The sequence below is a fragment of the Astyanax mexicanus genome, chromosome 23 (genome assembly GCF_023375975.1).
Source record: "Astyanax mexicanus isolate ESR-SI-001 chromosome 23, AstMex3_surface, whole genome shotgun sequence".
Classification (NCBI taxonomy): Eukaryota; Metazoa; Chordata; class Actinopteri; order Characiformes; family Acestrorhamphidae; genus Astyanax; species Astyanax mexicanus.
Window position 1 is genome coordinate 28,660,775 of NC_064430.1, and position 27,654 is coordinate 28,688,428.

Sequence of the window (27,654 nt, forward strand, 5' to 3'; positions counted from 1 at the left end):
TTCCCCTAGCTAACTTAGCTTGCTAACTAACACATATATAACCTAGCTAACTAACCCACACATAAAAGTTAACTTAGCTAGCAAACGAACACACATAACCTAGCTAATTAACACACATTTAAACTAGCTAACTAACACACACATAACCTAGTTAACTTAGCCAGTTAACTAACACACACATAACCTAGCTAACTTAGCTGGCTAACGCTAACTACAAACACAACTTAGCTAACTTAGCTAGCTAACACACATCCTAAAGCTGTTTAACAACCCACAAAGAGTCCTTCTCTGATCCGGGGGTAAAATAAGCTGGAAAAGATCTCAATATCTTGGTTACTAGTTTATTTTCAATCAAATACAGAAATATGAAAGCAGCAGAGTCTCTCTTAATCCTCCTCCAGCAGCAGCAGCAGCGCACAGGACCAGGAGAGCTGCGTCCGCTGTGAAATTACCGTAATTACCCTAATAGTGCGCAGAAAAACAATCTCTGTGAGACTGCAAACGCTGAAGATACACTTTTAAAAGGCTGATACCTAGTATTAAAGCAATGATTGTTACATTATTACAGTCTTACAGTCATTCTTAGAGTCTTAGATGCCTTCTGGAGAACTTTCATCAATGTCTTCTATGCAATAATATTACGTTATAATGTTGTTTTTTTCTTCCAAAAATGATGGTTAAGCAGAGTAATAACTGTAGTATTTTACTATATGTTGCTAATATTTGGAAGGAACTGAGGATAATAAGGTAATTAAGGTTACCACTACTACAAATGATGTCACTTGCTTAATTCAAAAATGCTACAAAGAATACATAATATATACTTATACAAAATACAAAGTATTTCAGCATGAAAACACGTTTTATAATGTGTGACAACGTCCTGAATCTTTACTACATCTCTGCTGTTTGTTACAAACCAAACCGTGTGAAAATCAGGTATAAATTGGTAGAGTTGTGATTATTATAGTTGCATTAAACACCTTCCTCAGTGTAAATAAATGCACTGGGCACCAGCTGCTACACCAGGAGGCAGGCTATGCAGAGTCTATGTATATATGTCATTATCAGTACAGTGATGGCGGCGCCCAGAGCTACAAAGAAGCGTTATGGGATGCAAACAGAGGTTTTTAATAAGCTTCTTGTGCAGTTTTTTAAGTTATTAATGCCTCGATTTAAATGTCAGGGCTCTCCGGATTCTAGCAAGGAGGTGTGGAGCTACTTTGAGCTGGATAACGGTGTAAAAAGCGATTTATCTGGGGCAAAATGTGCCCTAATACGGCCGTTGTACAGAGTGCTGCACAAAATTACTGGATCTCAGGAAGCTGTAGGAGAGTGGTGGTGGGCTATTCAACAAAGGTAAGAACTATTTATCATGTTTTACTACACCCAACATTAACATTTTAATATTTTAACATTATAGTCATTATGACTTTTAGAAAAATGTGTTTTGTGGGAGGGGGGGTGGGGGGGGGTAGTGCACTATAGGACTCTGTGGATCGGTCTAAGCTTTTGATCTTAATGACTTTTTCCCCCTGCATTACTTTTACTTTCATACTTTTATACTATAATAGTTTTGAAACAAGTATTTTTCCACTTTGCTGAGTCCAGCAGAAGCCTGAACTCTTTGATCGCTCCTGTGATTCTGACCAGAATGAAACCAAAACTTCATGTGAAGCGTCGTTGTTTTGTGCATCAGTTACACAGCACAGGCTGTTTACAAATGTCAGATACGGGTCAAATTAAAATAATAATGTGAACAACTTAAAATTGAAAATAAACATCGTATTTGTCTATTTTTTGAAATTGCTGTGTAAATATGGTCAGTGTAACATTTAGCAGTTTCATTTTCTAAACGTTTCAAGCTAAATTCGAAAATGGAAAATTGGATGTAAAAATATTTCAGTTTTGTATTTGGTATAGTAAAAAGGAATTGGGGTTTCATCAAAGTTTTCAAGTTTTTCATTTAAGCATTTTGCAAACATAATTTACAAAAAAAATAATAATAATAAAAAAGGGAAACTTTTCTTGATTTTCTTATTTTTCCACTTTGGTATCTTTTGACCTAAATATGAAGCTTACTTTTGTTTCAAGATGTCAAAACTTGAAAATGTTTTCCTCGAATTGCGATTATGAGGGGCAGAGGTGAAGAATTTTTAACTGGAAAAATGGCCGGAATACAAAATAATGAAACATATGAAATAAGTTTTTACATTCAATTTTTCCTATAATTTCGAACGGTAAGAAAATTGAACTGATAAACTTTACGCTGACCAAATTTAGCCAATAAAAGCCAGTTTTGAAGTCCACAGATGGTGGTGTACTGGCTGACTAACTGCATGTGAAGTTATTTGGAAGTTTTTAATAAACCATTGCTTTCACACCACAACCGCCCCTAGTGGTGTGCCATATTGTATTGTACGCAATAATATCGGCAACATTTTTGAATACCCTGAAATATGGTGCCATATCACTCACCCCTAATTATCACATCAGGTTACTACTTTTTTTGCAGTTTTTATGTTTTAAAGCAAAAAGAAAAACTCACACTGTTCTCATTTCCCATTATATACTGAATCTACTAGAGACAGATTATATCTGTCCAGTATCATTTATTTTACTTTAATCCTGGATATATGGAGATATTTGGAGTGCATTATTATTACCATTATATATCATCACTTCTGTTACAAATCTGACAAAATTCTTGTTCAGTTGGGGGTGTGCCATATCATATACCATGAAACATCATAATTAGGCCTGTCACAATAATTACTTTATCGACTTATCAATAAATAAATGGACATGACCTCAATTATTTTAATAATCGTGATATAGTTTTTTTGTATTTGCACTTACAAAATGCACTTACATATATTGAGACCCGGTAGTGTGGAAACACAGAGAGACACAGACACTATGCCGGTCCAACGCGGGCCAGCTGGGACAGGCCGGGGATGCACGTCATGGTGTGGGGCGGACCCACGGTTCCCCTGCCTCTGCACTTCGCAATGTTTATTAATATATGTGACTATAACTTACTTTGGTTCAAGCTGGGATCTTTTCAGGTTCCAAAATTAGGTGTGTGAACAGAAATGGAAAGTTTACTCTCTTTAAATGGGTGTAATACCTTTGTTATTATATTGTGTTATTAGTATATTAGTGCCATTTAAAGGTCTTACAATGCCAGCAATATTTATCTAAAAAATGACTGGGACAACATGGACAACGTTTGCAAAAAAAAAAAAAATGTATCGTAACAGGCCTAATCATGATATTATTTTAATTATTATTATCAACTCTTTTTTTAAATGCAAAGCAAATAAATCAGGCTATCCAATCTCTAACAGCCTTAATGGCAACCACATATTTTAACATAAGGTATTACTTTACACTATAAATCTTAAAACCATCTGTAATGTGAAGAGAACCCTTGGCCTCGCTGCCCACAGTCCATTAACACACTCAGCTGCTGAAGCCTGAGATAGACTCCCCCCTTGGGGAGGAGTCACATTGCAGTTTGTTTGGATCTTTATTAAGCTTAATCGTTAATGAATGTTTAATTAAAGTATCAAATGAAGAGAGAGTGAGACCGGCTGAAGTGGGATGGGTCAGTGGTTTTATTGAGGGGGAAACTGCTACAAATACAGAGTATAAGTATCTTATTAAACCTCGAACAGCGGTACGGCTTCAAAACTCCACGTGGGTGTTAGCATCTCAACAGGTGTCCTTTGTTATTACTGTTATATTATCGTTATCGTCGTCATCATTATCATCAGTACAGCCATTATTACGGTCATTATTATAGTCATTATTACGTCATGAATGCATAATCCCATTGGGAGTGCACCAACACACACACTCACTCACTCACTCATACACTCTCACAAACACACACACACACACATTCATCCACAGGCCAGTGAGCAGACATTGGATCAATCAGTGATGGAGCCAGTATGGTGGACAGGCTCCTGGCTGCTGAGAGCTCTTTCTCGCTCTCTCTTACGCACTCTCTCATCCTCTTATCTTGTCCTGTCTTGTCCCGAGAGTGGTGCTCCAGCTCAAAACTGAGGGGGTCAAAAAGTACCAGACTCTCTGCAAAGTCTTCACCGCCCTCTGTTGGCCATAGTGGGTATTACACTCACTCACCCACCTCCACCTGCTCCAGGCCTACAGCAGAAGACAAAGAAGAAGAAGAAGAAGAAGAAGAAGAAGTGGAAAAGTGTTCCAGTCGAGTCCGAAATCAGGTCCCCTCACAATTCCACACCAATTATCCCAACGTTATTCCAACAAAATGCAGTTCCCGAGCCACTGATCCCCTCCAGCAAGTCCTCGAAAACCGAAAAGTTCATTATTGTCAAGTTCCAGTGGGTGATCCTGGACTTCTCCAACATTGTGGTCAGTTTGTGGTCCTCACGACTCGAGAACCAGTTCAGTTCCAGTCCCACAATGCCAGAGAAGAGGGCTGTTTATGGTGTACAGTGACAGAAATGGTACAGAATATTACAAACCCAAAAAAACAAAACAAAAAAAAACATGAAAATTATACAGTTTTCTTTCAAGGTAATTCTCAAAGGGAACAGGAACGGGAAACAGGAACAGAAGAAAGAAAAAAAGAGGGAGTACAATATATATATATCAAAAAGTTCAAAAAACCTACATGATGCTGCTACAGCTGCGAACGTGACTTATCTGCACATGGTATTTTACAAACACTTAGAAAAAAGCATCAATAATTCAGAACCGAGTTAAAAAGTTCAGGGTAATGGAACGCTTGTAACCTACTTACACAGTTCTCAGAAGCTCTTCAGTCCAAATACACTCAGATATTCGCGCCGCAGCGCTGCACCATCGCGACGACAGGATGATACAAATATAAAAAGCCTGGAATCCACCCGCAGGGCCCATATCCTGCACTGATCTAGTATTTAACATTTAGGCCATTATGTAGGGCTATTTGTGACATTTATATGGCGTAAGAACCAAAACCATATCTTTTTCAGATATCTTTTTCTTTTTTTTAGTGACTTTAGTACTGATGCATGTAAATAAGCTATGCTCTGATTGGATGGCTTGTATTGTGACTCATTTAATGAAGCACTACAAGCTAAAACACTCCGTACGCCGTGGTCACACAGGACAGTTACCTTTATATACACACATATATATATATATATATATAAATAATGGACAGAACCCAAGGTGAAACCAAAGATTTAGTGCTCAGACACAGACGTAATTTGCATAAATTGTAAATTAATACTAAAGCCACCCAGACTATGAAGGAACACATAAGGAATCATGTAGTAACTTAAGTGTTTAAAAGCATTTAGGTGCTCTTATCTGATGTGCTGTTAATTTGTGGTTTCTGAGAAAACTCTTGCGCTTTCTTTTCTGCGGTGGTCCTAATGAGTGCCAGTTTCATCAAAACATTTTTGATGGTCTTTGATGACCATTTTCTTTACTTAGTTGAGTATTTCTTGCTTCTCATAATCTGTATTAGAACATTACTCAAATATTCACTATTCACTGTATACCTGTAACTCTACCTCTTCACTACTTTACAACTGATGCTCTCAAACACTTTATTAAGAGACAAGAAATTTAAGTAATTAACTCTTGATGAGTTCAGCACAGCTGTTAACTGAAAGCCTGAATTCTAGGTGACTCATAAAACTGACTGAGAAAATCCAGCCAAGACGTGTAAAGCAAGAGGTGCTAATTTAAAGAATCTAAAATCTAAAAAATCTGATTTGTTCTTTTTGTTTATTAAATCATTCAATATGATTTTCTTCATAGTTTGGATGACCTTAGTATTATTAATGAAAAAGCACTGAATTTAAGGTGTGTCCCACCTTTTGACTGAAACTTTGAGTTACTTTCATTAAATTAATTTTTACAGGGTGTCTGTATTGATACCAAACTAAAGTTTTTGTTTTGTGTCAGTTTAGAAGTCAACCCAGTTTAACAGGATTCCCAGATATAAGGTGTTTAGTAGGATAAATATAAATAAAAACGATGTATTTAAGTATTTAATGGTGGTACACTGAGGAGCTACCTTAGCAATTAGCATATTAGTTAATAATAACAACTGAAGTTTTCAAAGTTTTGAAGTTGTCCAAAATAAATAAGATTCAGCAACAGAAGCCTTGTGTGACCATAGCTTAATAAAAAAAGAATGTTACAGTGGGCGGGGCTATATAAATGTAAATGTGCTGGCTTTATGACATCATAAAACAATGCTGCTTTTTTGTCGCTATATAAATGGGCTTTCTAGAAATACCAAAAACTGAAATAAAGGAATGGAAAGGATGCGTATAAATAAATTAATAAATAAATGTGACCAGAACATGAAATATCTTGGGTTCATTGTGAATAAAAGTGCACTTTTCATGATATCCCAAATTTTTGAATTTTGTTAACTTTTGTATTTTGAGGACCGGAAATATGGTTTTCCAGGATATGGGCCCTTTAAAACCCTTACAGGCATCTCTTTATAATGCCAAATTCACACCAAGAGGCATCACACAGGCTAGAGAAGATTTGCTTGTTTGAGAATCATGTAAAAAATCCCAAACAAAAAGACATTATATTTATAATTATAGATTTTTTGTACTTTTTTGTAGATGTTTTTTAGATGTTTCACATGTAACCCATTACTTAAAAACAACAACAGCTTGTGTGGTGCTCTAAACCTCTAAGGAAAACCTCTCTCTTTTTAAAAAAAAAAAAAAAAAAAAACAATGTTCTCTTCTATCTTCCCTTTTTCCACACGGTAATGATGTAATGCACACTTATATTGTGACTGCTGTAAAACACACTTGGCAGTACTCAGCCAAAGTAAATCACTGGAACAAAATTCCTACTCTTTCGTCAAGACGTTTTGAACTAACCAAAGTGCAATGTTTTTTTCAACATGCGTCTTCATAAAAACGAAGGTGATCCCACCTTCATTAGGGTTTAAACCTGCGCCGCAATAATGAGGCAGAAACTCGTAACCCCGCTATTTATTTATATGTACAGAGAATTTCAACTTTTCCAACGGTCTCGACAAACAGCCTCGTAAAAAGAGGAGTTACTCGCAACGTCAACCAACAAAAAACCCAAAAACGAAGCCAATATATCCTACAGGCTTCAATACAGCGAGCGGCAGTTCTAGCAGAGCCGACCGGGAGGCCCGTTCTCCTTATATATGCACAAATATCCTTATATCACACATTCAAACACGGACAACAGCAGATCACAAACCAAACACTGGATTCTTAAAGCGGTTTAAACACCACACACACAAACACCACAGAGCGACACCAAAGCATCTAACCAAGCATTCCTCAAAGATCCAGCCCACCTCCAGTCATATATGCTGTTCCTAAAGGATAAAAATCAATCGAGAAGAGTCTAAAATCTAAAACATTTAAAATAAACAGCAGTTAAACATCTGTGATTCTACTACTTTGTTAAAATGTTAAATTCTTCTTTCTAAACCTGTCACAGTGAGCCTGTTTACACTTAGCATTAGCATTAGCATGCATGCTGGTGACTGTATCCCAAACCTTTAGATAGCATTAGCATTTTCCAGGTTTGTTTCTCTTTGTTCCATTGCATAATTTGTACATTTGATCCAGTTAGTTTTGTCAAGTTTCACACTACAGTTTAGTAAACAGACTAAAGAACTTTACTACATCCTGTTGTTATCAGATATGTGGGCGGAGTCTTTCTATACTTTATATTAATTGGTTTTAAAATGTTAGCTATAAGTTGGGCTGATTTTTTTGTTCTCTGTCAGAATCTGACTTCCCATCGTATACACGCATCAGAATGAGTGTAGAAGATTCCCCTCAGATTCCTTTTATTCCTATTTATAAATAAGGATCAATCTACTGTTACAGTAAATTAATTTCCCAATTATATTTGGAACTCATAGACGCCTCTCACACTACAGGATCAGAACTAACTGTGGTATATCAATAAACAAAGAACAAAGATTAATGAGTATGTGTGCTCAAACTTTTTACTGGTACTTAAAAAGCCAAGTTTAAACACCCGCAAGATACACTGTAATCAGATTGCGATCTGGTCACTTAAACTGTATCTTATGTGGGGCTTGTCAAGGACTAATCTTGTCTGTATTAAATATAAATAAATTAAATGGAATGTGTATTTCTTGGGGCAATTTCATGCATTTTTGGTGCTCTAAACATGCTAGTCAGATTTTACTTACTATGATCGGAATACAATTGGATAATTTAGGTGGTCAGTAAACAACACCAAAAAAAACCCCCAAAAAACCCTTATGAGTATTTATTTTTACTGTGGGGGTTGGCCTCTCTCCTGCTCTCTCGGTCATTCTCTCACTCTCGCTCATGCTTATAAACCAGTAGATTGAAGGAGAGAAGTGCATTTTTTAAGTAGTTCATCACATTTTCTTAACACAAAGTGTAAACAGGCAAACTGAGTCATTTCTTCACAAATCCAAATCCGATTTGGAACCAAACCTCTGGTTTCTGTGCTATCGATTGTAAAACACATAACTCAATTGATGATTGTGACACGCTTTGGGATAAACTTCCTAATTTAACTCATTAAAGATGAAAAACACAGATTGCCACTAACCTTTTCTAATCTGTCTTCAGCCAACAGCTTTCAAATGATTATAAATAATCCACAATTGTCAAAGCTTAAAGGAGAAATCAGGTGTGAAATAGACTTGTTGTGTTGTAGTGAAACATAATAACAAGTATTAACATTTTTCGAATAGTCCTTATCCATTTGCCCCTAGCATTCTGAAATAGAGAGCTCTTAGCTGATGTTCCCAACAGGTTGGGATGGGGGCATAGCATTGTCCATTCAAAGAAATCACTATTTTTACACCATTAACAAACTTAAAGTAGCTCCACATTTTATCTGAAGAATTCTGAGGGCAAAAACAATGATTTATTTGCATGGGCAACTCTATGCCCCCGTCACTTGCATTGTAAGCCTATTAGGAGCATCGGCTAAAAGCTCTGTATTTCAGAGTTCTAAGGTTGAGTGGAGGTGAGCTATAGAAAAAAAAGTTTATACTCGTTATCATGTTTCACTACAACCCAAGTTCATTTTACATGAGATTTCTCCTTTAAGTGCATATGATGCGTCATCAGCCTTTATTTATTAAGGATATTTAAACTTTTTTTTTTTTACATTCCAATTATATATTGTTATATTAAGTCTAAATATTCCTATTTTAAAATGTGTAAAGTGTGAATGCATTTTATGCTATTATATTACTATCATCATCATTTTATAATCATTACATATGTGGCATAAAATCTTTTTTTTATTATTACAATAAATATTGTTTAGCGCAATTCATTCTGGAACAATACATCATGAACTATGTGTAACAGTCCTGCCTTCTGCACCCAAAAGAAAGCCAATCATGTCTTTAAAAAGCCACAACACACACACACACACACACACACACACACACACACACATACATACATGCACACGCAAGACATCTGAAGGCCTAATTCTGTCTAATTTTTTCACGTCTGTCTTAAAAAAGGTACAACCAGGGGTGTAACAAAGCATTGTCGCATGGTGCATCACGATGGAAAAAACTTTAGCGATTGGCACTTTGGGAACACACAATTTCATTTTCTTCTAATGAAATGTTCTGCAGTTGCATTGTTTGAACACCAGAGGACGCAAACCCACTATTGCAGGGAAAAAAGCCAGTGGGCTTAAGCAAAGGGTGGAGGATGTGTCAGTCATTTCGACTGAAGCCAATCACTGAAGTCGTGAGAGGAAGAATTTCCAATAATGTAGTGGAGTGAAAAGTAAGCAGCCAAATTAAAGTAAAAAGTCACAAAAGAATGGAAATACTTTAGCAAAGATACACAAAAACCTATTTAGGCAGAATAATAAATTATTTTCTTTGTTACTGTCCACTTTTCGCATTGATACGTTCACTGTTGATTGCCTAAACAAATAAGTGCTTAGTTGAGAAAAAAACAAAACAAAAAAAAAAAACAAAAAAAAAACAGTGCAGTTGTTTGTTCACACTTCGAACAGTAAGGGAACATTTATACAAGGTGCATTTTTCATTCTTTATACACTTTAAATTAAAAAGAATAGAAAGTCTCCTTATTTTTTTGCCAATCAAAATTTGTTTTTTTTGTCACAATAATTGCAATATCGATTTATCGTACAATAAACTAACAGGACCTCAATCATTTTTGATAATCGTGATATCGTCTATTGTGATTTTTTGTTTGTACATCTATATAACAGTGAACAGTATTTTAGCCAGTCATGCTTCAATAACTGTGAAGAAATAAGTATATAATTCCCAAACTAATTTTAATAAATGTTTAATTTCAATTGTGTTGTCTTTAAAAAATGTATAATTGCTTTTTTATGCTATTCTGTTATCATTATGTCAGTGGTATTTAATAGTCTTAAAATTACAAAAATATTGTGTATCGCAATAATTTCAGGTACAATATGTCGTCCACAAAAAATTCTTTTCGTTACAGGCCTACTAATTATGAATCCAGAATCGTGAATCGAACCATGAGCAGAGTGCATTGTTACACCCCTGTGTACAACTATCACTTTAATACACTAAACACCCACATCTTCATCTCCACCACCCAGAGACCGTCTGTCCAGACCCAACACCAGTAATCTGCCTATAGGCACACAGACACACAGACACACACACACACACACAGCTCTTTAAAAAAAAAGGAGACATTAAACTGGGCTCTGAATGACTGTGCCCCCTTGTGGTCGAGCTCTGCAACTGCATGCCCTCCTTACAGTCCGAGGACAGCCCCAAGTCTTTCTTTCACATCCGAAATATCGATATATAGATATATATAAAAAAAACAAAAGTTAAAACAATAAATCAGCACGTCCCCGTGAGATCAGCACACCTTTCGGTTGTATTTCTCTAGTTATTTTTTTATTTTTTTTTACTTCCTCAGTATTAGTGCACCATTTGAAACTGAAACGTTTTTCCAAAAATATAGATTTTGTTCTAATCTGATGCTTCATAAAAAATATTATTGTAGCAACCAGGTAAGAGCAGAGAGAAGAGTAAATGCAGTACTATTGAATCCTGTCCGAGAACTGGAAAACAACATCAGCACTAGAATTCAGTCATGTAGAAAAAAGTGCAAGAGTCTAAAAGAAACAAAATCAAAGGAAGGAGAGAGAAAGAGAGAGAGAGATCCTTATGTGATGGTTTATGAGACTCCGCCTACATCACATTATGTTGGTGTTTGGGTAAGAGGAGTGAAAACTGAATCAGAAACTGTATTACGTCTCTGTGTTGTTTTTGTATTGTCTGAAACCTGTAGAACAATCCCCATATGGGCACCATGATCATATTTTATTTTATTGTGATAAATACATTTTCTTACCAAATTAATGGTTGTAAGTAAATGTACTCAATTTAGGAGAGTACTGAATGGCACTTTTAATAATCTGTCGCTTCTGATGCATTTTGGCTGCAAAAAGTCTTAAAATATTGTGAAATAATGTTTTTAACATATCGCCCAGCTTTATACATATACACACAATATGTCCAAAACTGTGTGAACACCCCTTTTTCTAATAAATACTGCGTTTAGCTACTTTAAGGGATTGGCTACTTTTACAGTTTGGCTGAATCACGCTGGAGCACGGTTCTGCCACCTCCCCACTCCCCAAGCTGGCCTGCACTCACACTGCGTTTAAACAATCCGTGCCCGACCTGCTGCTCAGTGGGCTTGTCGGTGTTGTGCCAGATTCAGCACCCCTGCCATAAAAAGCAACCTCTCTGAGATATACTGAGAACATACTTGGAAATCAGTCACTGTTACATACATAGCGACTTAGCGTGCGCTTCTGAGAGGGGGTGCTTTTCCCGGCGGGGTTGCTGAATTCAGCACAACACCAGAACATCGCATCACTGAGTCATCTTGTTCAAGTGAACCATGCCCTGGTCACGGTTCAGAGTTAGTTAGTTAAGCACCCACTGCTGCTGAAACAAATGTGCCAATGCACACAAATATACAGTTCGTCTAGTCTCTTTAAAGAGAGAGGTATTGCCAATTGAATAAGACTCTCTTGAGCAGACAGAGAAGATGAACCTATAGGCACCATGCCGGTTTAATTTAGATCTCTGGAATGATGTAGCTCCACCTAATACTTTTAGAATGAGAGGCCTCAGTAACAATACTCTTGTTGATGAATGCAGTCAAATCTTCATAGCAATGAAAAGAAATTCTCTGGACAGTAGAGACGGGATTAACAAATTTTAATTCCCTTCTGTTTTGGAGGAAACTATAGATAAGTTGAGCAGCCGTCCCAACACTTTTGATTAGGTAGGGTTTCTGCATAACGTGCAACTAGGCCAGTCACAATAAATACATTATTGACTTATTACACAATATAAATTATACAAGAGAAATAATTAATCAATTCAAATGTTAAATATTTGTATTTCAGTTTGAACATCTGAATATTCGTAATAACTGAGAGTAGTTCATCACTCTTAAAAATGCTGTAACAATTGTACTCGTATGCTACTTAATAAGCATTGTATCAGTAGCATAAATATCACCCCCCTTCTTTAATTAGCTTAATACCAACATTTGCTGTATAATTTTCGTTATATCTGCCCAATATTGTTTAATTTATTATAATTATAGATATACAAATTTGATTATTTAAATATTAAATACAATGACCATGATTTCAAAAGAACTGTAGCTACATTTTTGTATTTGTTCACATCACATAAATATAAATAAATATCGCAATGCCAATGTGTTTCCAATATCGATCAGCCCTTTAGAAATGATTGTTTTGTATACTGTATTATTTCTGTAACAATACTTCATCCTTACAGAGATGGTTATTGTGACAGTCCTGGGTACAGTTTGCTAAGGAACAATTATAACCAAAGATTAAGTGTACTATACTGTACGTATAATTTGTGTTGACTTTGTGTTTAAAAGAAACAATTGAATTAGCTGAGCAGGTGTCCCAACACTTTTGTCCACATAATGTATGTACAGTATTTGTATATATATGTACAGTGAGTCCAAGAAGTATTTGATCCCTTGCTGATTTTCTTCGTTGGCCCACTAATAAAGACATGATCATTCTATACTTTTAATGGTAGATGTATTCTTACATGGAGAGACAGAATATTAAAAAGAAAATCCAGAAAATAAATCTAAGGAATATATATAAATTGATTTGTATTTCATGGAGTGAAATAAGTATTTGATCCCTTAGTATTCATTAGCAGTTCTGGCTTTTACAGACCAGTTAGACACTCCCAATCAACTTGTTACCTGACCTGAAGCCACCTGTTCTCACTAATCACTTGTGTGAAAAACACCTGTCCACAGAATCAGACAGATCACACAGATTTCAAGTCTCCAACATGGGTAAAACCAAAGAGCTGTCACAGGACCTCAGAGTCAGAATTGTTGACCTTCACAAAGCTGGAGTGGGCTACAAAAAGATTAGTAAGGTGTTGGATGTGAAAGTAACAACTATTGGTGCAATTATCAGAAAGTTTAAAGAGTATAACATGACAATCAACAGACCTCGGCCCGGTGCTCCAAAGAAGATTTCGCCTCGTGGGGTGGCAATGATGCTGAGAACGGTCAGAAATCGTCCTGCAACCACTCGGCAGGAGTTAGCAAATGACCTGAAGGCAGCTGGGACCACAGTTTGCAAGGAAACAATTGGCAACACTTTGCGCAACAATGGATTCACATCCTGCAGTGCCCGAAAGGTACCCCTGCTGAAGAGAGCACATGTGGAGGCGCGCCTCAAGTATGCCAATGATCATTTGAAAGATGAACCAAGTTATTGGGAGAAGGTTTTGTGGTCAGACGAGACCAAAATTGAACTTTTTGGCCTCAACTCCACCCGCCATGTGTGGAGGAAGAAAAATGCTGCCTATGACCCCAAGAACACTGTGCCCACCGTCAAGCATGGAGGTGGAAGCATAATGTTTTGGGGGTGTTTCTCTGCCAAGGGTACAGGGCTACTTTACCGCATCACTGGGAAGATGGATGGAGCCATGTACCGCACAATCCTGAGGGACAACCTCCTCCCCTCTGCCAGGGATCTGAAAATGGGCCGTGGTTGGGTCTTCCAACATGATAACGACCCTAAACATACAGCAAAGGCAACAAAGGATTGGCTCAAGAAAAATCACATTAAGGTCATGGAGTGGCCCAGCCAGTCGCCAGACCTCAATCCGATCGAAAATCTATGAAAGGAGCTGAAGGTCAGAGTTGCCAAGCGACAGCCCACCAACCGTCATGATTTAGAGAGGATCTGCAAAGAAGAGTGGGCCAAAATTCCCCCTGGTGTGTGTGCTAAACTTGTGGTTAACTACAACAAACGTCTCACCGCTGTGCTTGCAAACAAAGGCTTTGCCACTAAGTATTGAGTGTGTTTGGCAAGAGGGATCAAATACTTATTTTCCTCATTGAAATACAAATTAATTAAAATATATTCTTTAAAATTATATTCTGGATTTTTGTCTTGATATTCTGTCTCTCCATGTTAGAATATATCTACCATTAAAAGTGCAGAAGAATAGTGTCTTCATTAGTGGGCAAACAAAGAAAATCAGCAAGGGATCAAATACTTCTTGGACTCACTGTATATATATATATATATATATATATATATATATATATATATATATATATATATATATATATATATATATATATATATATATATATATTAAATTTTTTGAACTCACAGTAAATTGTTGTATAATGTAAAGATCAGCTCTCTCTCGTACACTCATATACACACTCATTCTCTCTCTCTCTCTCCTTTTCTATCTCTTTCTCTTTTTCTCATTCTCTCTCAGCTGAACACGAGTCCAACCAAGGTCTTCATCGTGAAAGCAGTCACCATGGTAATAATGGGCTACCTGGCACAAGGCCACCCTGTGCCAGCTTAGCGACCACAGCAAACACACACAAGCACACATCATCCAAGCCTGTAATGACGCGCTCATCCAGCAGGACGGGCAAGACGTGCGGCGGCTCTTCTCGGCTCACGCCGCCATCTGTCCGCGTGTGAACATGAGCGAGAGAGAGAGAGAAAGAGAGAGAGAAGAAGAAGAAGAGGGGATAAAAACAGAAAGAAAGAAAAGTAGAAAATGGAGTGGTGAAATGGAGGAATCTATCTGTTCTGAAGCGTAATTTGTTTTCTTATATTCCAGAAGTACGAAAGTCGTGAAGTCATGCTTTTGTTATTGTTGACTGCAGCAGGTACTGCCACCACGTCCCGCCTCCATCTGCCTCGCCTCCATCTGCCTCGCCTTCGTCTCCATCTCCATCCCAAGGAGAGATAAAGTCTGGGTGGAGCCACGTAGAAATGATACGAGATCATGTGAACAGCATGACCTGACTGAGCATTGCACCAGAAATAGAACCAGCAGAAAAGATACCAGCGCACAGAGTGTGGAATCAGAGGATGGAGGGGAAAGGAAAGAAAGGAAGAGAAAATAAAATAAAAAGGTCGAAGAACTGATCATCTTCATTGGTGGATGAGCTGGAGGACCTGATGGCGATTGGTCGAGGAGGTAATTGTGAATATCTGGATATGAGAAGAGATGAGCCTGTGATCGGTGGAGGATTAAGCGATAAGTGATGCTGGTGAACAGGTGAAAATGGATCAGATGGAGCGATGGTGATGCTGATACTGATTGGTGGGTTATGGGTTGAGGTGCTGGAAACGGTTGGAGGAGGTGATGCTGATTGGTGGAGGCTGCTGGGTCTCAGTTTTCAGAAAGAGAGAGGGCCAGTGCTGCCTGCAGTGCTGCCTCCTCATCAATACTGTAGTCCTGCGGAAAAAAAAACAAAACAAAAATGAATAGCCACAATTTTTACTACACGTTTGAATAAAAAATATATATATATGTGTATGCCCATACATAATATTTACAATTATGTATTTGCCACAAGAGAGCATAAGTTTGCTTCGCTACTCTGCCCTAACAAAGGTTGTCAGAATTTTTGGGTAGTATTTTGGGTAGTGTCCCTCTTGGTAAGAGATTGTTGGTGGCTAAACATCCCTTTACATCCCATCATTTGCAGTTGGTCCCCCCTAGTAGTGATATGATAGACACTAACGCCTCAGTGACAGAGTGCGAAATAAAAAGTTTGGACACACCTCTTCTCATTCAGTGTTTTTCTTCATTTCTTCATCTAATTTGTTTTCTAAATTGGAGATACATACACAATTACCTAGTAAACAGTAAAAGTAAAAAAAAAGTATTTGCCCTCCACATCACCTGATCTAAACCTGATGAACTGAGATGGTGATTTGAGGTGATTTAATTGGGATGAGGGTGTTTTCACACCAGCACTATGTGGTCCAGTTAAAACGAACTCTGGTCCGTTTGTAACTTTAGTGCGGTTCGACTGAGAAGATGTGAAAACAGTAATCGCACTCGGGTTCGGTTCAAAAGAACCGGACCTAGACCACCTAGAGGAGGTGGTCTTGGTCCGGTTCCAAGCGAATCCTGGAGCGGTGGTGAGAATGTGATATGGTCTCGATCTGACCCAGCTATTAAATATAGTCTCTTAATTTGAGTTAAACCGCTGATAAGGCGCAGTTTAATCTGATATATTAGCCAGATTAAGCTGACTACCACAGCTATGAACAAACGCTGCGTCCATACACACGTTCACTGCTCACAGTCACGTGACTCGGTTAACTATGTGTACATCTGCGCCGCACGTCCAAACACTGCGTTTAAAAGTTTAGCGTTTAAGGTTCGGTGTTAAAGCAAAGATATACACGCTGAAACACATATTCTTCTCACTATATTTACTTTTTATGTATATATATAGTCACTCCCATGCCAGACAGCTCTGACCAATCAGGACACAGCCTGTTCGCATGTTATTTTTGGTGCTCATTTTGGTGCACTTGGGTTTATGCCTGTGTGAAACCAGACCAAACAAAGGGAGAAACGCTCCAAGCAAACTCATCAACTGATTCGGACCAGAGAAACGAACTACAGGTGTGAAAACGCCCTAAAACATCAGACATATGATCATAAATTTATATTCACACATTTTACAGTTTTGTTCTGATGCTGCTTACCACAAACGTGTCGTAGGAGAACTTGTGCCGGTGCAGGAGATGCTGCAGGAAGTTGGAGCTCTTGTAGCTGGGGTCTCCCCAGGGCATGGCGGAACACACCGGACACACCTGCACACAGAAACACACACAGTCTATACACACATTCACGTGTATATATACAACTCAATATGTAGAGACTGTGTACAACTGGATGGGCTGAACATGTTGGAGAGAGTCTACCTGTAATTAACTCTATAAAACATTAGAATAAACCTAAATAAACATGAAGCCAGTGGTCAGTGAAAATGTCTACCTGTAATTAACTGTATATAACATTAGAATAAACCTAAATAAACATAAAGCTAGTGGTTAGTGAGAGTGTCTACCTGTAATTAACTCTATATAACACTAGAATACTAAATCCAAATAAACATAAAGCTAAAGCTAGTGGTTAGTAAGAGTATCTACCTGTAATTAACTCTATATAACATTAGCATAAACCTAAATAAACATAAAGCTAGTGGTCAGTAAAAAGTGTCTACCTATAATTAACTCTATATAACATTAGAATACTAAATCCAAATAACATAAAGTCAGTGGTCAGTGAAAGTGTCTACCTGTAATTAACTATATATGACATTAGAATACTAAACCTAAAAAAAACAAGATCAGTAAACAGCGAGAGAATATACCTGTAATTAACTCTATATAATATTAAAATAAACTCAAATAAACAAAATTATTGGTCATTTTTATTATTTTTATGGGCTTTATGGGCATTAAATGTGAACTACTATCATTGTATGTGTATCTGCAACTAAATCCTATTGAAAACTGTGATTCCAAATGTATATATTGGAATCATATTGAATTGGACGGTTCTACAGAATGTACACTTTTTATTACCCAGCGCTTTTCTGCACTCACCACTTTGTTGGGGTCGTTACGGTGGTTTTCCATGCAGTGCTTTACCAGCTCCTGTTGGTCCAGGTTTCGGGCTCCGCAGTAGGGGCACACAAACGTCGATCTGTTCGGAATATTGCTGCAAGCAAGGAAAAAAAAACATCAGCTTTACATCCATTAGACCCTGGCCAACACAGCTCAGCCAAGAACAGCCCGATTCCATCAGTACAAAAAGAGATCCCCAGCTCACCCTGCACTACTGATAACTCGCTCGCAACACCCTACCAGCTTCACGCTCAACGCCACACCTGGCCAATCACACCAGGCCAATCAAGGTGTCCTTCCGCTAAAATCCATTTTTTATTGTTCTTTGTGAAATACAGTAGGTCTCTGAGTTGTTTATGATGCTGCACATGAAACTCTTCCTCAAACTCGGTTATCTGCAGGAGCTAGTAAAAGTAAAGCCTCAGAAAAACAAGTTGATCAGGAAAAGCACCATGTCTACGCCAACCCGTTAATTAATATTCATGGCCTCGCCCACCTCGGCTTGTGACCACACACAGGCCGCACTGAAGCAGAAATGTCTCCTTAGATAGCATTTAACAGCACTAAACACAGCATGCCATTTCGTTCCTCTGTTATTTGTGCAAATATCACATCACTGTTATATTCTTTGCCCAGTAATTCAGAGCTAAGGAAAAAAGGTTAGAATTGATCTGTGGAAGTACAATTGAGATAGGTAGTTGCATTTTTAGAACAGTTCTGTTTACACTATACTGTTATTAGTGGAAAAATGTCTTCATTTTAAAAAGTCCATCTCGCTGCCTCCTGATGTCGCAGTGCTTTTAGCCAATAAAAAGAGACATGTTTCATGTTTCATGGTGTCAAATATGTAGATTTTTATTAAAACATATGCATTCTAAACTCCCCAAGATTCGCTTCCCAAATTAGACTTACTCAAGTAACTGCATCATCACTTCAAAGTATCAGGTGTGAAAGGGGCGTGAACCACGGTTCAGACCCAAGGACCAGAGTTTGATCTGACAAGGGCTGAGTCAATGTATTGTAAATAAATCTCTTCCTGATTCAGTACTATGACTGTAAACAGAAGCTGTGGGGTTAACATTCTTATTAATTAGGCTGTTAACGAGGGTGGGCTGGCTATAATATTACCATGAATCCACTGAATATATTCTGAGAAACATTCGGACGGAACGGGTTCTTCTCCAGAGCCAAAAATCCACCAAACTCTTTAAAATTTAGCCTCAGTTTAACAGAGTTAATACACACTGCAGATCAAAAGCCTGAATTTAAACCTGTGTGAATACATTAGCGCCAGAAGAATGCAGGGCATGCCAAAAGTCATGGGACAGACTTTTAAAAAAGGGCTAATATATTACCACCCACAGTGGCAGTGCAGTGGTTTTTTTTTTTTTAGGTTCCATTGGACCCAAAATTCATGGGACACAAACTAGTATCATTAGTATCATGTCCCATGTCAGTTGCCAGGTCTGTAACGTATGCACTGTGAAGTTAATTAGTTTCCTTCTAAGCAGGTGACTGGTAAACTGGTACTATATTTAAGCAATAATACACAAGAGTAAGTGCTATAACCTGTAATATTGGCACTGCTGTGCTGCTGCCGTAGATCTGCAAAGTAATACCAATTTTATACATTATAGCAGGAATCTCAAGTGTATTATTATTGTGATTATATACCACAGCTACATTATCGCTGTTTATTGAAAAAGTTTGAGCTAAAGAGGAGTAGAAAATACAATCTGTTTGGTTAATAAACTCTCCACAAGTTAAAAAAGTTCCATTGCTGCTTTGTTTGTAGCTGTGCTGTTTGGCTTGGAAACGCTGCATCGATGATAGGTTACCAGTATGTGGTCCTCTGGGTTCAAATCCAGATGAGACAGCAAGTTTGGTTTATGCACAAGTATTACCTTTATCCATTAGCAGGTTATATAAGATCATGTGTGCTTTTGAGCATTTTATGCTGAGCTAACCCGTGTGGACAGTGGATGGTTGCGGTTATTTCGTCATTATGTTACGGCGGAAATGGTGATGATATGGTTAATGTGGGCGGGGCTTTAATGTCTGAGACCGATTAAAGCACATAGAGGTCTGCACTACAATAATAAATAATGTGGTTGTTAGCGGTGTGTCATATGGTTTTGTACACGATAATATCGTCAAATTTTTTCAATATTGTGAACGATATTATACCCCTAAAATATCGTGCCATATCACCCACCCATTTCCCATTATATGTCTACTGATACTGTCCAGTATCATTTATTTTACTTTAATCCTGAATATATATGGAGATATTTGGAGGAGTGCATTATTATTAGTATCATGACATTCTGGATCATTGACTTCTGTTACAAATCTGATAAAATGTATATCTCACTCAGGGGTGTGCATTATAATAATTTTCCTTGCAGTGTATGGTGTATTTTTGAAATATTTTATTTAAAAGTGTTTCGTCATATCGCCAAGAGTATCGTTATCGCGAAAATACCATGAAATATCGTGATATTATTTTAGGTCCATATCGCCCACCCCTAGTGGTCGTATGCGTCTCTGATCACCTCTGAATGGGATGGGTTTGAGTGATCAGATTATGATTTTTTCTAACTCGAACTCATTGGCATTGGCTCATTTTTTGTGAAAAACATATATCAAAACACATTTTTAATAAACACACATTTGCCCCCCCCCCCACATTTATATTACATACAGTATGTTTGGCCAAGGGCTAATAAACATTGCTTCATTTGTAAATTTGAAACTAAAAAAATTTTCTACTCATATCTTGAGTTTAATTTATTTTCTTTCACATTTTATTAAAAAACTAATAAAAAAAGAGTAGCACTTTTTGAAAGAAATGTAACATAAGAAAGGTAAAGGGCAAATATTAACCATGTAAGCTGTTTATATTGCTTGCAATTTAGGTGAAGCAAGCATGTGTAAAGCATTTTAATGTAAAATTGCTTAATTTTGCTGAATTAAATATAAGTAACAAAGTAAACGAGTAACAAAAATATGAACACCACACAAGGGTTAAATGCAAGGAGCAAGTGTGTGTGTCTGTGTGTGCGTGTGTGTGTGTGTTGTTCTAAGGAGTGCTAAACACAGCAGAGAAATGCTAATCATAACTAGAATTCCCCCACAGGACGGAATACTCTATAATGTATTAACACAAAGGAAAAAAACAGCACTAACTCTGCAGACTCCACACTCACTGTGTTCAGCTGACACAGGAGAAAACAGCCACCCGTTCCCACTGCACGCCTGGGGACCCCCATCCCACCCTGCACCGCACTCTGTTCCAGCTCTCTAATTGGCTCCGGCTCCAGAGTTCAGAGGACTGAGTCCAATTAGAGCTCAATTAGCTTTAATAGGGAGTCCTAATTTCAGTGATTACACACAAATCAGTGGTTTTAATCCGGTATGAATCAGCAGTGTGTGCAGTGTTTACAGTCTAACAGTAATAATCGTGGAGAGTTTCCACTCCAGTATGAATCTGCAGTGTGTGACAATAATAATCGTGGGGTGGTTTTAATCCAGTATGAATCTGTTGTGTGTGTGTGATTGATATAGACTGACAGTAATAACTAAAGTGTGTTTCTGCATGAAAGTGTGAATCTGCAGTGTGTGACAGTAATAACTGGTGTGATTTAAATACAATGTGAATCTGCATGGTGTGCAGTGTTTACAGTCTGACAGTAATAATTGTGGGGTGGTTTTAATCCAGTATGAATCAGCAGTGTGTGACAATGGTCTGATTTAAATACAGTATTAATATGTTGTGTGTGTAATTGATATAGACTCACAGTAATACATATAGAGTGGTTTTAATTTGGTATGAATGAGCATGTAATTTTTACAGTCTAATAGTAAAAAGTGTGAATTTTAAGATGTGCAGATGTGCACTGTGGTCTGTTTTTGCTCCAGTATGAATATGCAGTGTGTAGGACAGAACAACTGTAGTCTGTTTTTGATCCAGTATGGATCTGCAGTGTATGTGACAGTAATAACTGCACTCTGTTTTTGATCCAGTATGAATCTGCAGTATATGACTATAGAAACTGTGGTCTGTTTTTACTCCAGTATGAATCTGCAGTGTGTAGGACAGAACAACTGTTGTCGGGTTTTGATCCAGTATGAATCTGCAATGTGTGACAGTAATAACCGTGTGGTGTTTTCGATCCAGTATGAATCTGCAGTGTATGGTAGAAATAATTGGTGTCAGATTTTAATCCAGTATGAATCTGTTGTGTGTGTAATTGACAGACTGACAGAAATAACTAATGAGTGGTTTTAATCCGGTATGAATCAGCAGTGTGTCATTTTTAGTTTGTCAGTCTGATAGTAATAACTGGGGATTTATTTTAATCCGGTATGAATTGTGCAGTTGCCACAAGTGTGCAGTTGATACAGTATGACTGTATGAACTGTGGAATGATTTTAATCTAGTATAATTCTGCAGTGTGTAATGTTCACAGTCAGATAGTAATAACTGGATTTATTTTAATCCGCTATAAATGTAATGTGTGCAGTTTAATAATGCTGGACTGATTTTAATCCAGTATGAATGAGCTGTGTGTAATTTTTACAGTTTGACAGTAAGAATTGGAGAGTGATATTAATCTAGTCTGCAATGTGGGGAGATTTCCATCCAGTATAGATCGTTATGTATGACAAAAATAACTGAAATCAGTTGTAATACGGTATGAATCTGCAGTTTATGGCAGTAATAACTCACCTGGGAATAGGCTGTGAAGTGGGGACCACAGGCATGAACTTTGGGCAGTTGGCCATCTGTTCCTGAACCTTTGTGCAAGATGAAATGTGAGAGCGCATCTTGATCAGCGTGACCTGAAATAAGACGAAGAGGAAAAGGTGAAGCACTTTAGTAATGCAATCTGTACTTTTTAATCCATGCTGAGACACTGTGGTGAATTATCACGGCTAGTAGAGAAGCTACTGAACCCGGAATTAAGAGAATATATGAGTAAATGTGGAATTGGTTGGAGGAATTGTGTACTGTGGTCAGAAGAAACTAAATTCTGTGAACTATGGACAAAGGAAAGACAAAAAGGACCATCCAGACTGTTATCAGCAGCAAATTGATGTTAAACTTGTATCTAACTTGTGCACTAGAACTTTCTTTTTGAATACTTAAACACTGAGTATTTTATGTTTATTTATAGTGTTTATGGAACTATTTAAAATATTTTTTAGATTCTGTAAAGGAAGTCGTTTTAAAGTTGTTGGCGTATCTCTTTTTAAGGTCTATTGTTTATATTCTTCAGCGGTTTCTCTGATAATAAAGTCTGATTTCTTCATATATTGTTTAATTTTGTGGTACAAAGTAAACCCCACAGTAATCAGAACCTTAATTTAAAGCCTTAGTGTTTTATATTATATTATATGTACTCCTAACAGTACAGCAACTCACAAACCTATATTAAAGCCCAGTCATTCAAAAAATAATAATTAAAAATAATAATACAAATACCGTGATATACCGTTAAACTGCCAGAATCTTGAAAATTACCGTAATATGCATTTCTGGACATACCGCCCAGCACTACTTTCAACTAATATACACTCTAATCTAACTATTACTGAAAAGAAACCTCTTGTGTGAATTGATTTGAAGTCTGTACATCCAAAAATATGTAAAAAAAAAAAAAAAAGAAAAGAAAATAAACAGGCCCTGGGTAAAATTTTTATCAAAACGATCAATTCCATGAAGATTTACAAATTCTGGAGGCATTTACATCTAAAATGATGACATTTTTGAGCATCTTAATGTCTTCTGGTATGAAAAAACAAAAAATAGCATGTAGCCGTCTCCTAATATAACTGTGTTATAACTAGGGATGCAGCGGTACTGTGTGGCCACAGTTTGGTTCGTATTGCGCTTCTTGGGCCACAGTATCGGTTCGGTTTCGATATATCAATATTAGAGCTTAGATTCTCTGCCCGAACCCGATCCGAGATTTCCCACCACATTCTTTGGGTCGGGCTCCAGGAAATAGAATGTGATATAGGCATCTGTTTTTAATGCTATTTTTATTTTATATAAAGCTCTGGCAGGATAATCACCATATAACCAAGTATTATCATTAACGAAAACAAACAAAATAACGCAAACTGAGAGTAAAAAAAATAATAATAATTTTTGTTAACTGAAACTAATAAAAACTGTAATTAAAAGGAAAAAAGGTAACTAACTGTAACTGTATTGAGAGTTTATGAAACTAACTAAAACCAACTGAAATTACTGATAGAATACCCTTCATTTTTTTATCTTTGTTAATTTATTTATAAGCGTTGTTTCCACTCCAGCAGTTTTACAGCGGGCAGTGTTGTGCCGAATCTGCTCGCAAAGTGGAGTCAGATTCTGCGGGGAGTTGAATTCGGCACAACAGCGGCAACATGCGGGAACCAAACAGTTCAATAAAATACTGAGAACTGTTGCATTCTTAGTTATAACAAGTGAAAAGGGAACTAACAAAAGCAGATAAAACATGAAATACATTTAGTTCATACTGTCTGCAATCATATAAAAAGTCAAAGGAAATGTAAGAAACACTTACACTACTTTTGCATTTTCTATTCTGCCCCACCAGCAGGAGTACTCACTTTTTTGCTGCACCCCCGGCAGGGCGCTTTGTACGAGGAGAGCTGCTTCTCCACGCTGGAGGACTTATCCACTTTCTTTGGATCGAAGGGCATCCGGCACAGCGGGCAGAGGGGGGATGTTACCTGCAGACACGGCTGAAGACAGTCCCCACAGAACCTACACACATATACAAAACACACACACACACGCACAAAAACATCAGTGCATGCCTCTGGGAGCTGTACAAAAAAATCCTATTTCTTATGACTCATTTATAATCGTTTCAGTTCAAAGACTTTTCAGGGTCTTTCTTTGTTAAGAAGCGAAGAAAAGAAACCAAAGCACAAGACTGTGTAAAAAATTTTACACAAGACTGAAGACCCCACAAACAAGTTTATTCAAAAATGAAGGACCACCTGTTCTTCCTGGCTCGCTTATTTCTACAGCACGTACTTGATGAAGAGGGTTTCATTCTGAAAAACAAATCTAGAATAGTTCTAAAGACGTCATCAAGTGATCAGGGTCGTCCTGTACATAAAGCAGCATTGTGTGTGAACTGCCACTTGTTGGTCCCACAAGCAAGACCACTGAATCTCTCTGTTCCCCAGGTAAACGACAAAGGCTGCCCACTAGAGGTGGACGATATGGCTCTAAAATAATATCACGATATTTCATGGTATTTTCACAATAACGATGCTTTTGGCGATATGACAAAACACTGAATTAGAACAATTATTTAGATTTTTTTATTATAGCATGCAATATGATATGGCTTACTGGGATATTTGGAGAGAAAAAAAAAGAAGAATTTTATCAGATTTGTAACAGAAGTCAATGATCCAGAATGTGATGATGCTAATATTAAAGCACTCCAAATATCTCCATATATCCAGGATATAATCTGTCTCTAGTAGATATATAATAGGTAATTAGTAGGGGTGTGAAGAGACACTAATATCACGAGACAGGACGAGACACGATACTGGATTCATGAGAACGAGACGAGACGAGATTTAAAAATAAAATTTTAAAGAAAACGTCAAAAATGAAAAATAGAGTCTGAAACTTGAAAACTAGAGTTTTATTTGACAAAATCATAAAACGCAAACTTAACAGACTGGTTTCTCTCACACATTTCATAAGAAATAGGAATAAAAATAAGAATGAAAAATTAAAATAAAACTTTTCTAGATCTTATATAGTGCAAACAATAAGTGCAAACCACAACCAGTCATATTAAGACTATGCTTGAAGTGCATAGGGGCGCTGCACTAAAGGGGGCACCAAATGAAAGCCCCAAATAAATTTTCTCTCAGGAGAAACAGCCAATCAGCTTGCTGGTTTTGCGGAGCGCGGTGGGCTAGTAATGATAGAACGTGTCTCCTCCACCCCCTCCCCCCCGGACTTGCACTCCTGTGATGTTGCCAGATCCCGCTTAAAAAGTCCACACTAAACTATTTTTTCCCCGCGAGACAGGTTAAAGCTTGACGACAAATATAGTCAGGTTTTAATCTCGCCACCAGATCTCGTCACACCCCTAGTAATTAGAACAGTGTGAATTTTTCTTTTGCTAAAAACGGAAAAAAGTAGTACCCTGATGTGATAATTAGGTAATTAGGGGTGGGTGATATGGCACAATATTTCAGGGTATAATATCGTTCACGATATTCAAAATATCTGGCGATATTATCATGTACGATACAATATGGCACTACTGCCATATCGTATACTACTACTGCCCACAAATCTGGGCACATGTTCTCACTGTAAAAACTATATGTACACTATATTTGCTCATTGATTGGTGTAAACCAGGAAAGCATAACATGAGCATAACTGGACTATTCTCAGTCCAGCTGTGAGACTGAGGTGTTTAAAAACTACAGGTTCCGTATTTTCATGCCAAACGGGGCTTGTTTTATAGTCACGGTTAAATAGTCAAAGGATGTGGTGTACATGTGTGGCCACTTAAAAGCCTTAATTGCAAACCATTCAAAATTAAAATGTACTTAGGTAGCTTCTGACGGGCGGGTTTTGGCAGACTTCGGGCAGGATTTTTTTGCTGGACCTGGCAACCCTGACTGCAGCTTGCATTAACTTGTTCTCTGCTTTTTCTCTGTCGCTTTAAAGACAGCAGAGGGCACTATTATATAGGATTTAACCAATGAAAAAGTGTTTGAAAATATAATGAGCTGATGTACAGTGAGTATGGGTGTTGTCTTGTCCCTCATCTGGTGTGTTTACATTTTTGGAGACACTGAGAACGTAAAGCGAGTGTAGTCCACTCAGTCAAACATTAACGACAGGTCCACTGTGAAATATAGTCTTCCTGTTGCATCCCTAGAATACAGGACGTTATTATAGAACTACAAAGTGTCCTATATGCTCAGTGGAGCTGAAAAACTGGAAAATAGGCGTGGAAACAAGAAGGTTGTCATAATGTTATGTTTGATCAGTGTGTGTGTTCACTGGAGGACTATAGGTCGGGGGAAAATTCCATATCATGCTGTATCGCCATCAGTGGCCAGAGACCGAGAGCATGCAGCTGGCAATGATGCTAGCTGGCATAGGTGTTAGCTGTTAGCTGATTTATTCAGCACTTTCCTCACAGTGTGTTTGCTATTTAGCAATTCTTCTTTGGCTACTGTTAAAAAAGAGGCATAGACTGACATCACACGTATAAAATAAGGCATGCGCTTGTCCTTATCCTCCATTGAAAAGAGAATGCTAAAGAACCTCCTTTACATAATTTGGGACTGAAATAGTTAAGGCAAAGTTATAACTGTTAAAACTCTTTAGGACATGAAGGACACCTCTGTGAATTTTGGACACATCAGTAGTTTTTACAGATGTAGCACTTTGCAGGGTTTCCGCTGGACGCCCAGGGGAGTCCTGCTCTTTGCAGCTCTGATTGACAAGTTTCTCCGGCTGCAAACTTCATGACAGCATGGAGCACTTGGCCGAGGTCCTCCATGTTACCATGACTCAGC

The 27,654-nt window shown here is 37.6% G+C and overlaps 1 protein-coding gene across 1 annotated transcript in view; it reads right to left on the bottom strand.

Moving 5' to 3' along the window:
- Window positions 1–3,597: 3,597 nt before the first annotated feature.
- The window catches only part of LOC103036071 (E3 ubiquitin-protein ligase RNF166), a 47,401-nt gene continuing 23,344 nt past the window's right edge, over window positions 3,598–27,654 (bottom strand). Inside the window, exons 2-6 of the mRNA XM_022665127.2 lie at window positions 24,685–24,841; window positions 22,796–22,908; window positions 18,043–18,157; window positions 17,137–17,244; window positions 3,598–15,868 (exon numbers count right to left, since the gene is read on the bottom strand). Of these exons, the coding sequence (XP_022520848.1) occupies window positions 15,803–15,868; window positions 17,137–17,244; window positions 18,043–18,157; window positions 22,796–22,908; window positions 24,685–24,841 (559 nt within the window). The 3' untranslated portion in view covers window positions 3,598–15,802. The remainder of the gene's footprint in view (window positions 15,869–17,136; window positions 17,245–18,042; window positions 18,158–22,795; window positions 22,909–24,684; window positions 24,842–27,654) is intronic.